General features: G+C 36.7%; 1 protein-coding gene across 1 annotated transcript in view; it reads right to left on the reverse strand.

Annotated features, from left to right (window-relative positions):
- RANBP2 (RAN binding protein 2) overlaps positions 1–16,782 on the reverse strand; it is a 66,871-nt gene that overhangs the window by 36,222 nt on the left and 13,867 nt on the right. Inside the window, 7 exon segments of the mRNA XM_006883824.1 lie at positions 21–158; positions 926–1,087; positions 8,602–8,725; positions 8,854–9,029; positions 9,117–9,298; positions 13,382–13,591; positions 15,690–15,777. Of these exon segments, the coding sequence (XP_006883886.1) occupies positions 21–158; positions 926–1,087; positions 8,602–8,725; positions 8,854–9,029; positions 9,117–9,298; positions 13,382–13,591; positions 15,690–15,777 (1,080 nt within the window).

The following is a 16,782-nucleotide window of genomic DNA, read 5'->3' on the forward strand; positions in this document are numbered from 1 at the left end:
CACGTAGTACATCTACTTACCAGTGCAAGATTCCAATAAGAAACAACATTTTTGATAGATTCAAAAGCAGTCATAGCATCTTCTACATTCCCATTAACTGCATCCAATATAGCAAATGTTATGTGTGCTTCTTCTTCATATTCACCAACTTCAGACACCTAAGTAAAGTTAAGTCATTATTATCTGAATTGTCTCCACTCAGAATATCAAATACGAATGATTTTCTAAAGATGTTATAGGTTCTAATATGATTAAAGGGAGTTCTGGAGGTATTGCCCACAGGGAATTGTGCTCCTAACTCAAAGACAGAGCCTCTTTGACAGTTCAAATTCACTAATGGCTCCACAGGAAAAAAAGATGGGCAAGATGCTCCCATGTGAGTTACAGCTTCAGTAATTCAGTGTAAGGAAAGCTATGATTTAGTTTCAACCTGATAGTAATGAGAGTTGACAGAGCAAAACCCTGTTATATTTGTGACAGCTGATGAATTTTGAAAGCAAGACTACCAATAAACAGCCAGGCAATTAATTAAAGCAGTCGTTATCTCCATTTAGTTCACAAAAATATAGCATAAAGCTATTATTGTAAAAATAGAAGGATAACTAACAAAATGTGGATGAAAGTCCAAAGGGAAAGCAGGTAAAGAGGGGAAGAAATCTCTAGGATAAGAGAGTTTGATGAATGGAGAAGGGGGTGGTGAAGAAATTACAGGATCCAATGGAGACCTGAAAAGACAGGGTAATCATAGACATAAAGTAACTGGTGATTAATTTTATAAAATACAATGTACATGAGTGATCATTTGAAACACAACATAAATGCAGAAATACGTGAAAGGCAATGCACATAAATGACACACAGCATATACGAATTTTGTATGCAACCCAATATAAAATAAAAAAAGAAATAAAAAAGCCCCCACTACCTGTATGTCCACACTATGAAAATGTTTGAACAAAGGATCAATGGGTTCAGGAATACTGGTCTTCTTTTTTATTGTCTTCAACAGCGGCAACACTTTCTTCCAGTAATAAACACTTCTGCCTATGTATTCTCGTTGATCATAAAAAGAATTAAGGTCACTGCCCTAAAATACAGTATCAAAAATACAAAGTCTAAGGAATATAGACCATCAGATATAAAACACATTTACAAACGTTAAAACAGCAGGTCAATGTAGTAATTAAAGAACATCCTCTCTTAGCAATTCTATTAAACATTTCACTGGGAAACCTAGCTCGTACAACTGATTAAGAAAAATAAAAGTATAGAACTTGAGAAGGAAGAATAAAACTGGCCCTATTTGCAGATAAAACTGAGTACAGAAAATCCCTCCCAAGAATCAAGAACCTCCCTTATCCCAAATTCTTTAAACTACTAAGGAATCACAGAAAAAGTGTGCAATACACTTTGGCAGATATGCAAAAGTCACTGTTTTCCTTTAAAACAGCAATGAACAACCGGTATTTGAAATTAAGAACACAGAAGAATTCATAATGTCACCCTCAAAAATGAAACACACAAAACACAAAATTCTTATAAAGAAAGAGATAAATGGATATACCATGCGTATGGATAGGAAGCGAATTAAGATGCCAATTCCTCAAACTTATTCTATAGATTCAACATTCCAATCAAATTATTTTATATATCTCAAGAAAATTATTTCAATACAGTATTAAAATACTATCTAACTTCAAAACTTAATATACATTACAGTGATCAAAACAGTGTGGTACAGGCAAAAAAAATGGGAAAAATAGGTAAAGATAAAAGAACCCAGAAATAGATCTGACACTATAATCAATTACCTTTGACAAAGAGTAAAAACAATTCAGTGGAGGGAGAAAGGATAGCCTCTTCAGCAAATGCTGATGGAATAATCATTACATGGAGAAAGCTAATGCGGGCATGGAGTTACATCTTTTACAAGAATAAACTCAAAATGGATCACAGAACTAAGCATAAGATCCAAAACAATACAACTTCTTGACGATAAAATAAGAAAAATCCAGGTCACATTGGGTTTGACAACGAATTAAAAAAAAAAAAAATTCTGTGTGCCTGATGTCTGCCACTTTAGGTAACAGATGGTAAGAGACAATGACTGTTCATACATGACACCAAAAACAGAAGTTATAAAAGGAAAATGTAGTTAAACTGAACTAGATTAAAATTAAAAACTTCTGCTCTGTGAAGAATACTGTTGAGAATAAAAAGCCACAGACTGGCAGAAAATCTTTACAAACCACCTATCTGATAATTCTGTGTTCCATGCTGTCGAGTCAGAATCAATTAATATTTCAATCTCTAGGGGTTTTAAAAGTCAAATTGCTTGGAAAGAGACTGTCCATCTTTTGCCTGTGGAGCAATTTGCCTTCAGGTTGGCAGCACAGCTCCTTATCCCTAGGCCAGCAGAGCCCACTAGGGTTTAGGAATGGAGAAGTATAATGAACAGGAAGTTTTTAGGGCAACTACTCTGTATGATACTGCAAAAGGTGACACACTGCTAGACATATGTCAAACTCACAGGGCTCTACAATAGTGCACGTAAAACATAATCTAGACATTCTACATAATATATCAATACTGGTTCATCAGTAATAAATATATCACACTGACAGAATATGTTAATAACAGGAGAAACCTGTACAGTAGGGAAAGGAAGTATATGAGAAGTGTCTGCATTTTTTTTTCTGTAAACCTAAAAGTGCTGGAGTAAGAATTAAGTCTAAAATTTTTTTTCAAAACAATGAGATATCGTCTCACTTCAGTAACAACAGCAAAGTTCAATAGGGCAGCAAATAACAAATGTTGGCAAGGTTCTAGAAATTGGAACCCTTATTCACGGACGCTGGGTTTGTAAAATGGTGCATATAGTCTCTAAGAAAGGTGGTCTGAAGCTTTCTCAAAAAAATTGGAACTCAGGGGAGCTCTGGTGGCCTAGTGGCAAGGACCTGCAACTACAATCCCAGAGGCGCACGGTTCGAATCCACCAGATGCTCTGCCGGGGAAGGAGGGACAATCTCCTGTATCAATCAGGTTTGATTTGACAGTACACTCACACAAAAACAATAAAATAAAAAATTCTTTATTTAAAAAAAAAAAAGTTGGAACTAGAAATAGCATTTGACCCTGTGGGAAGCCAAATTTCATACTAAATATTTGTAATAAACCAAATGCTGTATCAGGATATTAGGGAGGCGCAAATACAAGCTGGAATTCACCCCAAAGAACCAAGGCAGACCTGAGGTGTCACAGGAGTAAGTGCTAAGGGTTTACACAATTCTTCTATTAAATATTTGCCAACCCCTCCCCATCCTGAGCCAAGCATAAGGTTTTCAATAGAAAGAGCTTAGCTCCATTTGCATAGAATTCTCTTTGTGATTTGATCTCTGGCAATTTTTAATAAAGGCACAGGGAAGCTGCGTTCTGCACTTCAGTTGTTCAAACTGCTCACTCCCTGCTTTACCTCTGTTTACTTATACATTTTTGGTATTCTGTCTTGTTTTTTATTCTTTACCCTCAGTTGACAACATGACGCAGCAATTCCACTACTGGGAGTATTAGCCAGAAAGAAATCAGAGCGACAACTCAAACAGATGTATGGACACCCAAGTGTATTGTATTACTGCATTATTCACAATACCAAAGAGATGGAAGAAACCCAAGTGCCCATCAACAAATGAATGGACAGAAAAAACTATGGTTTGAACATTTACACAATGGAATATTACAAAGCACTTAAAAACAATGAACTAAAAAAATTTTACACAGCATCGGGGAGCCTGGAGGACATTATGCTGAATGAAAGATCTCAGTCACAAAGGATAAACACTGTATTAACACTGCTGATATAAAATAGGACAGACATGGGAAGGCTGGGGAGAGAACGGGGAAAAATGGATAGATCATGAACACTGCATTAGAACAGGTGAGGGGAAAAACTGTCTAAAGGAATATATGATTGATTAAGCAATTAAATGAATGACAGCAATGTAGAACAAGGGGTACACTGTGAGGTGGAGTGGGGGGAGAAAATATTCAATAACTAAAAAATTAATAATTTTTAAAAATAACATTTTTTTAAATCAAACAGAATTTCAACTCATTGGTACATCTTACCAAATAAATGATAACCTTAACACCAGTAGGCTTGACTTTTAAGCACTTCCAGTATTACTTTTTTTTTTTTTAATAATTTTAATGAGCATTTACAGAGATTTTGGATTTCCATTCATTCATTGCTGCACTTCTCTCCCCGCCCAGCCCTCCTCCCCCACCCCCCAAGTTCGCGCCTCTTTCAAAAGTAAAAGAAGCACTCCCTCCCTGGGACACAATCCCCCACGCCCCTCCCGCCGCCCCAAGTACATTCCACTATGCAACCTTAATTGTGGACTCTTGTGATAACCATAATACCCTATCATATATCGCTTTTAAATTATTTACTCCCTCATCTGTTTCAGTGCAGTATACACAATTTATCCAGTTTTTCTCAGTCTTACCCCAACCCTGATATCAGTCCCATTTTACAACAGTGGCACCATGCAATATTTGTCCTTTTGCGACTGAGATATTTCACTCAGCATAATGTTCTCCAGGGTCACCCATTTTGAATAATATTGCATGAGTTCCTTATTTTTCAATGCAGCATAGTATTCCATTGTGTGAATATACCACAGCTTCTCTATCCATTCGTTTGTTGATGGGCACCTGGGTTGTTTCCAACTCTTTGCTATTGTGAACAGAGCTGCGATAAACATGAGTGTGCATATATCTGCTTGGATGTCAGTTATGGTCTCTTTGGGATATATTGGGATATATTGCCAGTAGTGGAATTGCTGGGTCAAATGGTATCTCTATTTGCAACTTTTTGAGAAAGCGCCATACCACCTTCCACAGTGGTTGCACCATCAGTATTACTTCTTAATACATTCAAGAGCTGCATATTTTTACATAAACAAGGTTTGATCAAAGTGCTAGTAGTCAGGGAGCTCTGGTGGCCTAGTGGCAAGAAGCTGCACTGCAATCCCAGAGGAACATGGTTCAAATCCACCACATGCTCTGCTGGAGAACGGGGACAATCTCCTCCTGTACCAGTCAGATCCGATTTGATGGTGCACACACAAAAAACAATTAAAAAAATAAAATAAACTCCAAAGTGCTAGTAGTCTACATTTAATTTTTCCATGTTGTTGTTAAGTGCCACTGAGTCTAAGATGACTCATAGCAACCCTATGAACGAAAGACCTAAACACTTATGTAACTTTCATCATTTATTTAAGTTCATAGTGTTTCCGGAGGAGTGGATGCCACTCCTGCTTCCAAGCTTGTTTTAATTGGGGATCTCCACCAAACACTGTCCACCATTATAGCATTTGATACATCAGTGTCCCAGTGTTTGGCATCATAGCAACCACGAGTTATCTCTGCACAGCAAATAGATAGATCAGTGCTATTACACTAAGAACAATGTTCGACAAAAAAACAATTGAAAACACCCTCAGGACCAACCGAATTTAAGAACCAAGGCAAAGTTCAAACCCCATGAGCTGCATCACTCCAAATTCCTCCCTGATACAGCATTCTCAATGGCTTTGACTACTAAAAAAATGCCCTTCGGGGAGCATTCCGCTGTTCCCCGATCCCCTACTATTCTGATGCCACAAGTTTCTTCAGATAGTCTAACTCTTGAATAATTTGTTCAGCATATAGACTGAATCTTTGTTTTCTTGATGTTGAGCTTCAATCCATATTGAAGGCTGCAGTCCTTGATCTTCTGCAGCAAGCACTTCAGGTCCTCCTCAGTTGCAGCAAGGAGGATTGTGTCATCTGCATAACACAAGTTGTTGATGTTTCTTCCACCAATCCTGATGCCACATTCCTCCTCATACAGCCCAGCATCTCGGATGATCTGTTCTGCATACAGATTGAAAAGGTATGGAGACAAAATACACTCCTGACGGACCCCCTTCTTGATTCTGAACCATGTAGTGTCTCCTTGCTCTGTTCTGACAACTGCCTCTTGGTCCAAGTATAGGTTTCACATTAGCACAATCAAATGTTCTGAGATTCCCATTCTTCTCAGAGTCAGCCATAGCTTGTTGTGATTCACAGAGTCAAAAGCCTTTGCATAGTCAATGAAGCACAGATAGACATTCTTCTGGTATTCTCTGCTTTCTGCCAAAATCCATCTAATATTAGCTATAATATCCCTAGTACCACGACCTCATCTAAATACAACCTGTAAATCTGGCAGTTCTTTGTTGACATATTGTTCCAAATGTTTTTGGATAGTTTTCAGCAGAATCTTACTTGCATGTGGCAAAGATTCTCACCATTGGGCCAACTGGCAGCATCAGTATGGATGGTGAAGAGATCGAGATAGTTAACAGTTTTCGTTTACTTGGTTCCACAGTCAACAATCTTGATAACAGCAGCCAGGAAATAAGGAAACTAACTGCATTGAGATAGTCAGCTGTGAGGGACCTCTCAAGAGTACTGAAAAGTAACGTCAGGCTGGAGACTAAGGTGCGCCTGATCCAAGCTATAGTCTTTGCAATTACATGCTACGCATCGGAGAGTTGGACACTGAATAGGGATGATAGAGAATTGATGCCTCTGAGCTGTGGTGCTGGAGAAGAGTGTTGACTACACCATGGACTGCTAGGAGAACAAACAGGTTTGTCCTAGAGAGGGTGAAGCTGGAATGCTCCTTGGAGTCAAGGATTCTGAAGCTTCATCTGACATACTCTGGGGATGTTGCAAGGCGGGGCGGTCCTTGGAGAGGGACATTATGTTTGGGAGACTGGAAGGACGGCGCAGAAGAGGAAGACCCTCGATGACACAGATGGATTCTGTGATTGGAGTGGTGGGCAGAGTGTGTTTGAGACAGCGAGGTTGGCACAGGATAGAACGGCGTTTAAGGATCTTGTACATAGGGTCACTATGAGTCACAAGTGATTCAACAGCACATAACAACAACAAAGCATATAGACAGAATACACTTGAGGAAAGGATAAAGTGTTAATGCACATCTTTGATTTTAATCTATTTTATGTTACCTTGCTCTATTTGTATAATAGCTTCTTGATTTAGGTATAGGTTTCATGCTGTTGTTGTTAATTATCATCGAGTCGTGCCCAACTCACAGCGACTCCATGAACAAAAGACCTGAGGCCTTTCTATAATCATCCTTTCTCCAAGTTCATAGTTTCCAGATGCATGTGGTTTAGGAAGTGGATGCCACTCCTGCTTCCCAACCGCTCTTAAAACTGGGAGCTCCACCAAACACTGTCCACGATAGGCAGCCATTATAGCTTTTGAGACCCCAATGGTAAAAGGCTGAGCATCACAGCCAACCCAGATTATCTCAGCAATTGACAGAGGAATGCTGTACAATTTAGAAAATGTTCCTCCAAACTACAATATCAAAGAATTAAAAGATATCCCTCAGACCCGATGTTTTTTTTTGTTTGTTTGTTTTTAAAAAAGGCCCTCTAGGTTTTGCTGACTCTCAACAAGAGTCTTTAATAATAATAAACAACAAAAATCTCACAAACAAAAAAAAAAAACAACAAAAAAATCTCAAACATTGCACAATGACCCTCAACTAAAACAAGAGAGCCCATCTTACAGAGTCCAATAGCTCCACCCAGTTTCCAAAATGGAGACAAAGGGCTTGGCCTTAAATTCAAGTGTCCTCCTAGAGGTCTTACTGACTAAACAAGAGACTAAAATAAAGAAGACAATCTACACAGACTCTCAACCAAAACAAGAGTGCCATTATACAGTGTTGAGTCCAAAATGGAAGACAAGGGCTTTGCAACATGTATTGTTATTATTAAGTGCCATCTATTACTAACCCCATAAACAAAACACTTTAACTTTGTTCTATAAATATTATCCTGTCTCTAAGTTTATAGAGTTTCCACAGGCATGTTTAGGAAGTGGATGCCACTCCTGCTTCCAAGCCTGTCTTAATCTGTTAGTTAACCAGATACTCTCAACCATGTGTAACCATTATGGCACTAGACAGACCAATGGCTCAACATTCAGTATCACAGCAAACCACAGTTACCTCAATACAGAGAAATGACAGAACAGTGCTGTAATGCTTAAGAGTGATTCATTTCAAAAATAACCACCACCAAATGAATTTCAAAATGGCCACAGGTCCACCCATGCTTCAAGTTCCCCTCGAATTCCAGCAAAAGGCCTCCGGCCAGCCAACCAGAACCCAGAAACCTTCCCAATCAACAAAGAAAAAGTGCACCTCTGAAGCCAAATAAATTTAAAAAGGGCACAGTTCCGCCCATGCTTCAAGTTCCCTTTGGTTCCAACTTCAAATATTTAGAAATTTCACCATAATAGTTATTGTAATAATTATTAAGCAATATTTGCTAATACTTACACAATAGTTAATAAGCATTAGGCACTATTTAAAGGGTATATATACTTGTACAAGATGAAAAAATTCTTTTTCATCTTGCATAATTTTAACAACCACTGCTTTTACAAAGACTAAAAGACTTTCTAGTAAAAGTCCTTTAAAAATTAATGTAATGCTCTTAAGAAACATTTATAATTTAATGAACTGACCGTTTTCTGAAGATATTGTGCCCAATACACAAGTAGAGCCGGCTGAACACCATGTTTCTCTTGACCCCTTAGAGTGTTTATTTCATGCTGAACTAGAAGTCGCAATTTGGCAGAGGTTCCAGGTCTAAAAGAGAGTTTTATTTCATAAACTCACATTATAAATGCATATTAATCATCACATAAGAATTAAATGAAATCTCTATAAGAGATTAAAGTCTAAAACGAAAGGACTGTTTTTGTTTTACTACTTACACTGCTTTCCTGTGGATTAGATTACAAACCGCATCCCACCAAGATTTTTGTCTTTCTGTACAAAGCTGTTTACATACAGGAAGTGGTAAGCATAATGGCTGATAGAAAGTGTAGTGAGAATTACATTTCTCTTTTAGTTGTAAGTGGCTTGTATATATAACTCCAAGTAGAAATACCTATTTTATTTAAAGAAAAAAGAAACTTAAATTAGAAAAAAATTAAACAAAACTTTAAATATTTATTTCTTTAAAATATATGCTTACTTCAAGATCTAAAATACATATTGATTCAGGTGCATTTGTTTCAAGTCTTGAGGTTTCCTGGGGCAAATGATGAAAGAGCTGTTTTAACCACTTTCGAACTGCAGGTAAGGTAGGCAATGAATTCCATTGCAAACCAAGCCAGGTAAGGTGCTGAAGACTACCATTATGAGCTCGAATGGCACCTGAAATTAGGAGAACAGGCTTGAGTTTTTAGAGAAAAGAAAAAAAAATTGTGTCATTTTAACAACTAAGCAATTAATTATAATAGCTTTTCTGTATCAAACCTCAGACGTCAAGACAAATTCTCATAGTTTTTTAAATACAATCACATTTCATCTTCAGAAATTTCAATCAAAGCAGCTATAACAGAGAAAGTTCTTTATAAATCCCTTCAAAGAAACAAGAGGCCTACTAAATGCAAACAACCATCCTCAAAGCCAGTAAGTCTATTCTGGCTTTCAGTAACTCTGAAGGATAGATAAGAACTTACCCTTTAGGTTTCCAAGACTATAATCGTTACATAATTGTTATATTCCATTCCTCGTAATGCTGTAAACTGAACGTTTCCCTATTTGATACTATCCTCATCACTTCTCATATGCTTGAACCCACTGTTACGGTCACTGTGTCTACCCAACTTGATAAAGGTCTTCCTTTCTCTTACTCTCCACTTTTCCCACGTCTTTTTCCAAGGCTTCTCCTGAGAGCCTCCCCAAAGAATGTGAAATATTTTTTTTTTACCATCCTTGCCTCTGAGGAGCACCCTAGTTACACTTTCTCTAAGACAGTATTATTTGTTCTTTTGGAAGTCCATGGGTCATACTCTCCTCCCATACCACATATCAAAGGTATAGATTTTTCTTGTCATCTTTATTCACTGTCCAACTTTCAGACACAAAGGAAGTAACCGAAAAGACTACTGCTTGCATCAAGCACACCTTAGTCTTTAAACCAAATCCTTGCTCTTTAGCACTTTGGAGTGATCCTTGATAGATTTCCCCAATGCAACATCTTTTGATTTCTTGACTACTGTTACCATGGGTGTTGTGGGTCTAAGTAAAATTAAACTGCTGACAACTTCAATCTTTTCTCCATTTATGTTGCCTATGGGCCTACTGGTGAGGATTTTCTTGATGGTTCAGATGTAATACATATTGAAAGCTTTTGTTTTTAATCTTTCTGCAGCAAGTGCTTCAAGTCCTATTCACTTTCAAAAACAAAGTTGTGTCATCTTCATAACACAAGTTGATGAGTCTTCCTCCAATTCTAATGTCATATTATTCTTCATAGAGTTCAGCTTCTTGAATTGTTTGTTCAGTATACAGATTGAATAGGTATGGAGAAAGAATATAAAGATTCCGCACACCTTTCCATGTGGTGTTCCTTGTTCTGTTTGAACAACTGCTTCTTGGTCTACATACAGATTTCACTTAGGCAAAATTTAGTGTTCTGAGATTTCCATTCTTCTCAAAGTTATCCATAATTTATGATCCACAGTCCAATGCCTTTACATAGCCAGTAAAACACAAACATCTTTCTGGTATTCTTTCAGTCAAGATTCATCTGACATGAACAGTTATATCCCCTGTGCCATGGCCTTTTCTAAATTCTGCTTGAATTTCTAGCTCTTCTCTGTTGATGTAGTGTTCAGCCATTTCCTAATAATCTTCAGTAAGATTTTATATGCTTGGGCTATTAATGATGATTCAATAATTTCTCCCTTCTACTCCATCACTTGTTTTTGGAATGGACACAAATATGGATCTCTTCCTGCCGGTTTGCCAGGTAGCTGTTTTCCAAATTTCTCGGCACAGACTAGGGAGGAGGTCCAGGGGTGCACCTGTTTTCTGAAAGATGTCAAATGATATCCAATAATTCCTGTCACTTTTATTTTTTGCCAATGCCTTCAGTGAAGTGTGAGCTTCTTTCATTACCATTGTTACTTCTGACATGGTTCAGTGTCAGTCAATTCTGTGTATTCCCTCTATTTTTTTTTATGCCTCCTGCATCATTAAAAATTTTTGCCTAAATAATCCTTCGCAACTTGAGGCTTGAATTTGTTCTTTGTGCGTGAGAAATGTTGAGCAGGTTCTCCTCTTTTGCCTTTCTTAAATGCAGTCTTTTGCACATTTTATTCTTATGCTTTATCTTCTTGAGCTGCCCTTTAAAATCTTCTGGTCATCTCTTAATTCAGCCTTTATTCCCTATGTTTTCACCTCTGAACTTTCTACTATAATTTTCCCCCCCTACTGTAATTTTTAAAGTCTCTTCTAATATCTATTATGGTCTTTTTTCTGGTCTTCATAATGGACCTTTCTTTCTTCAAGGATGGTATCTTTGATGTCATCCCACAACTCATTAGTGTTCAATATACAGCATCTATTCTTACCTTTTACACTGCTACATCAATGTATCAAATCTATTCTACATAATTGCCACATCTTTCTTCCAGTGAGTGGCTGGAGAGTTCAAACTGCAAATAAAACTGGTTAACTTGTGGTTGCTGTGATGCTGAACACTGTGACACTGATGTGCCAAACGTGGTAATGGTCACCCATGGTGGGCAGTGTTGGCTGGAGCTTCCTGACTAAAACAAGCCTGGAAGCAGGGGCAGCATCCACTTCTGAAATGGCTTGCCTCCGGAAACTCTATGTACGAACAGTGCTCAGGCCTTTCGTTCATAGGGTCACTATGAGTCATCTACGACTCAATGGTACCTAACAACAACTGATTCATTAAGGAACTTCGGTGGTATGGTACAATAGGTATTGCATTAGTAAAGAGATAAACAAGGGCTGCACTGCAATCCCAGAGGTATGAGGCTCATATCCACCAGATGTTCTGCTGCAGAAGGAGGGGCAATCTCCTCCTATACTAGTCAGATCCAATTTGACTGTACACATACAAAAAAAAGAAAAAGAAAGAAGAGATAAACAGTTCAAATCCACAAGCTGTTGTACAGGAAAAAGATGGACAAGAAGTATTCTCCCCAAAAAGATTTATAAGCCTCAGGAACCTGATGGAAAGTCATGGAATTAGAATCAAAAGAAGGGATTTGGTTTGGGGATTTTATAGTCATTAAAATAATAAATACAATACTGTTTGAATTGTTGTTAGGTGCCATCAAATATGACCCATAGTGACCCTATGAACAAAAGATCCGAACTCTGTCCTATCCTGTACTATCATCACACTTCCCTGACAAACTTGAGCCCAGTGCAGTAGTCGCTGTGTCAATCCATCAGGCTAAGTCTTTCTCTCTTTCATCAACCCTCCACCTATCCAATGATCATATGGTCATATCCCTTTCCAAGGAATAGTCTCTCTTATCAACATTTCCAAAGTATGTGAAATGAATCTTTATCATCTTTGCCTCCAAGGAGCACTCTGGATGCACTTTCTCCATGATATATTTGTTTTGTCTTTAGGCAGTCCAGGGGATATTCAGTACTCTTCTCCAACACCACAGTTAAAAGGAATCAATCTTCTCCTATCATCCTTATTCACTATCCAACTCTCAGATGTACAGCAAGTGATCAGAAAGACCATGGTCTGAATCTCAGACAGTACTTTATAGAGGTGCTCGACTGCAGACTTTCCGAGTGCCATATGTTTCCTGATTCCCTGACTTTGGGTACCAAGAGTGTTGATTGTGGATCCAAGCAAGATGAAATTGTTGGCAATCTCAATCAATAACTGAATACTACATTAATCATATACATATTCTTCTCCAAGTTGAAATATTTAGGTATCTCATCCAGAGAGGTACATACAACTTATACAATAATATGGCAATTAATCTTTAAAAATGTTCTCCTTTCTCACTAACAGTATTTTTAAAACTTCTATAGGAATAGTGTGAAATGTAGACAATTTATAAATATTTTCAACACAGTACTATTTTAATAACCAAACATTATAAAATCAACATGGATGTCTGAAAATAGAAAACTACCTAAAAAAAGCTAATCAATTTAATAATTACTAAAACAGGTAATAGTACCATTAAAAGCCTACTCATTGAGGTACATAGAATGCATAGTGTCTAATATAAACTGTGGAAAAAAACCAATTCTATGTACAGCAGGAATTATTAAAGGAAAAATATATGCAACTGTCCTTCATTCTGCCCCTCAAAAATTGTGACAAAAATATATCATTATTTATAGATAATGAGTTAAAGAACATTTCCGATTTTGTTTTTGTTGTTCTTCCAATATAAAAATTTAAGATGTAAAGTTTTTCTTCTGAAAGATACAACTTACCAATATCATATCTACTCAAATCGTCAGGCTCTGGTGCTTGCACATCAATATTTCCAATGTCATCACTACCAAGTAAAGATCTATCCTTAGGTGACTGACTAGAAAACAAAGCATCATACAAAGCAGACTGGCCACTCTTATTGGCAAAAGATTCCACAACTTCCTTTAAAAAATCTTGCTTGCCACGACTTAAGTTTATCAGCATATGCCCTGAAAAACAAATTGTTAACTTTCGGCATTTTTAAGATACAGTCTGTATTTATACACGTATCTCAACAGTTTCATTCATATAACTAAAGAGGAAATAACACAATTAACTTCGTCTTGATCCTCCAACCATAACCACAGTAAGAAAAAAGGTACTTATGAAGAAAATGAATATAGATTGATTGATCTTTATTAATATCAATTTCTACATGCTAGAGTAAAAAAAAAAAATAACATGAAAAGAATGTGTGAAAAACGTGCTAGGTGTTTTTAGATGGAGAAAAGTACAAGATTTAAGTGGTCCTTAGAAAGCAAAGTAAAGCTCTAATTCCTCTAGTCAGATAAGCTAATTTATAAACCTAGCTATTAGGACTTATTAAAGAGACTTCTAGAAATATTTGATTCCGGGTCTCTTTCTGAGAGATTTTGATTCCAAAGGGAGAGGGTGAAGAATTTATTTTATAAACACAGCTTTAATGAAATACCTCACAGTAAGCAAATGAGTAGTTTAACCACTGTGACTTAAGGACTTCCTCGCTAGTATGATATATCCACAATAGGGAAGAAACTACATCAGTGTTTGTGTAAGGACTGAGAGTGAAAGGGAAGTAAAAGAGTGACTGGCTACTTAGTGTAGAGTCTCTTTATGGAGTGATGAAAGTGTATAAAATGGATTGTGACACTTGTACAATTTTTTGAATATACTAAATATTTGAATTTTATATTTTAGATAGGTAAACAGGTATGTGAGTTGTCACATCAAAATAATTTTTAAAAATATGTTCTTTGGGAGCTCTGGTGGCCTAGTGGCAAGAAGCTGCACTGCAATCCCAGAGGTGTGCGGTTCAAATCCACGAGATGCTTTGCTGGAGAAGGAGGAACCATCACCTCCTGTACTAGTCAAATCTGATTTGACGGTACACACACACACAAATAGTAAAAATAAAATAAATTTTTAAAAAATGTTCTTTGAGGTAGTTCTGCTGGTCAGTGAGGTTTAGGTACTCCTGGGCCACAGTATCTCAACAGTAAGAATGACCGAAAGCCAAAACCAAACAATAGTCTTTACTAAGAAGATTTAACAGTACAAAACACTCTTAAGAATGTAGAGATGGGGGAAATCTAGAAATCACATCAAGGACTAAAAGGCTGAGGGTTATATGAGCAATGCTTTAAATCTTTTGATAAATACCCTTACTATACAGAGGTTTATAGAAATTTTGACTTAAATGAAAAACCAAAGGTTTGTTTTTTAAAAAAAAAAACCACACCAAAGTTTTTATGAATGAAGGTATATCTAACTTTTAATGTATTTCTTGTTCTCCATAATATTAATTCAACTTTATATAAAACTGATCTTTACAAAAGGTATTATTATACGTCTTCAGTTTATTACGTGATTCACTAGCTAAATGAGTTTCTTGAAGTCTGTGTGCCAGTAAAAATTAAGAATACATAACGGACTTTTAGCATCCAAACAGAAAAACTGGGGATAAATCTATGAATTCCAAAAGCAACATAAAATGTGGGTAGGTATCTTTTTTTACTCCTCATTTTATTATCAGTTCCTCAAGGAATAAGTATCTTTTTCATCGTGTCACCCCATAACTTTCTTTCATAGGCAGCTGATATTAAATCATTGGCAAATCATTATTTATACTATGTTCCGGACAAGCTTTGATATATCCAAGATGAAGGCTTTAACAGCTATATAAATAAAGAGTTAGAATTATCTTCGTCAAGAAACAAGCAGTATCAAATATTTGTTCCTTTTAATAAATTCCATTTCTTTCCATATCTATTGCTTTTATCTAGAGTTACGAAAGGAGCTCTGGTGGCTGAGTGGAGTTGCACTGCCAACAAAAAAGCTCGCGGTTCAAATCCAATAATTGCTCTGCAGGAGAAAGATGGGCAATCTCTTCAAGTGATATTTATTGCCTCTAAAAACCGACTAGAGGGTCAACTAGATGTCAGTTCTGATTCTAAAGTACTTAATAGTGTTACAAAAAGAAATTGTTATCATAATTTAACTATTGTACAGACGAAAGTATAAATCTTAAAATGGGACCCAGCAAGTTAAATGAATTAAACATTTTATTACCTGATTGGCTCAGACGATCATAGGCCATAATTTCCAGTAAATTTTGCCCAGCTACTCCTTTCATTAGTTTAATCTTTGGTCTTGGAACCTGATGATATTAGAAGTAAAATTCTTAAGCCAGCAATACTCTTTCTAAAAGTAAGACAATCCTTTCTATTACATGGCTGTTTTTAGAAAGAATAAAATTAATCAACCTCACCTCTCTGTTGTTGTTCCTGTGTACCATCACATCTTAACCAACCCAAAGCTGACCCTCCAGTAGGTTTTCAGAGGCCATAAATCACACATGAGCTCTGGTGGCAAGAAGTTGCACTGCAATCCCAAAGGCATGTGGTTTGAATTCACCAACTCTTCTGTAGGAAGATGGGCAAGCTTCTCCCATGCAATTTACTGCCTCTGAAGACCCTCTGTAGGGTCAGCGATGGGATGGTTCCAACTTGACCAAACACAACAGAAGTTAATCAAAACCAGAAAACAGTTTAGTTTGCATAAAAACACAGGAGCTATGTAAAAGTTACATAAGTTATGTTAACCTGTTAATAATAACCAAACACGCAGAGGGAAGGAGTCACTAGTTAGGGCCTCAGTATCTGAGGAAGTATGAAGGTTAAAAAGCATAATATCATTTCCAAAGACAATGCTCTATATCCTACTTAGGTTAGTGACTAAAGTTTTAAAAATTTATGACGACACCTAACGTATAATGGCTGCATCTTACTGGTGCAGATAATTGTGTGTATGCAAATGAAAAAGATGTGTAGTTGTAGCCTCCTCCCTTACAATTTACTGTTTCTGAAAACCCACTGGAGGGTCAGCTGTGCATCAGTTTCAAGTCACTGGCACATAACAATATAAAATTTTTGTGGTAACTACACATATAAACACACATACATTATATTATACATAAATATACATTATATGTCATAAACATTACGACTGTCACAAGCACATTGGAAAATATATTTCCTAATAAATTAACATGTTAAAATGTGATAATTATTCTTCTATCATAGTTTTCATAATCACATCCCAAAAATGTACTTATGTTTTTTGTGTAATTAAGCATATGCAAAAATTGTATTTTATCCATATT

This window comes from Elephantulus edwardii, unplaced genomic scaffold, assembly GCF_000299155.1.
Source record: "Elephantulus edwardii isolate Elephantulus edwardi_28Jun2011 unplaced genomic scaffold, EleEdw1.0 scaffold00030, whole genome shotgun sequence".
NCBI lineage: Eukaryota > Metazoa > Chordata > Mammalia > Macroscelidea > Macroscelididae > Elephantulus > Elephantulus edwardii.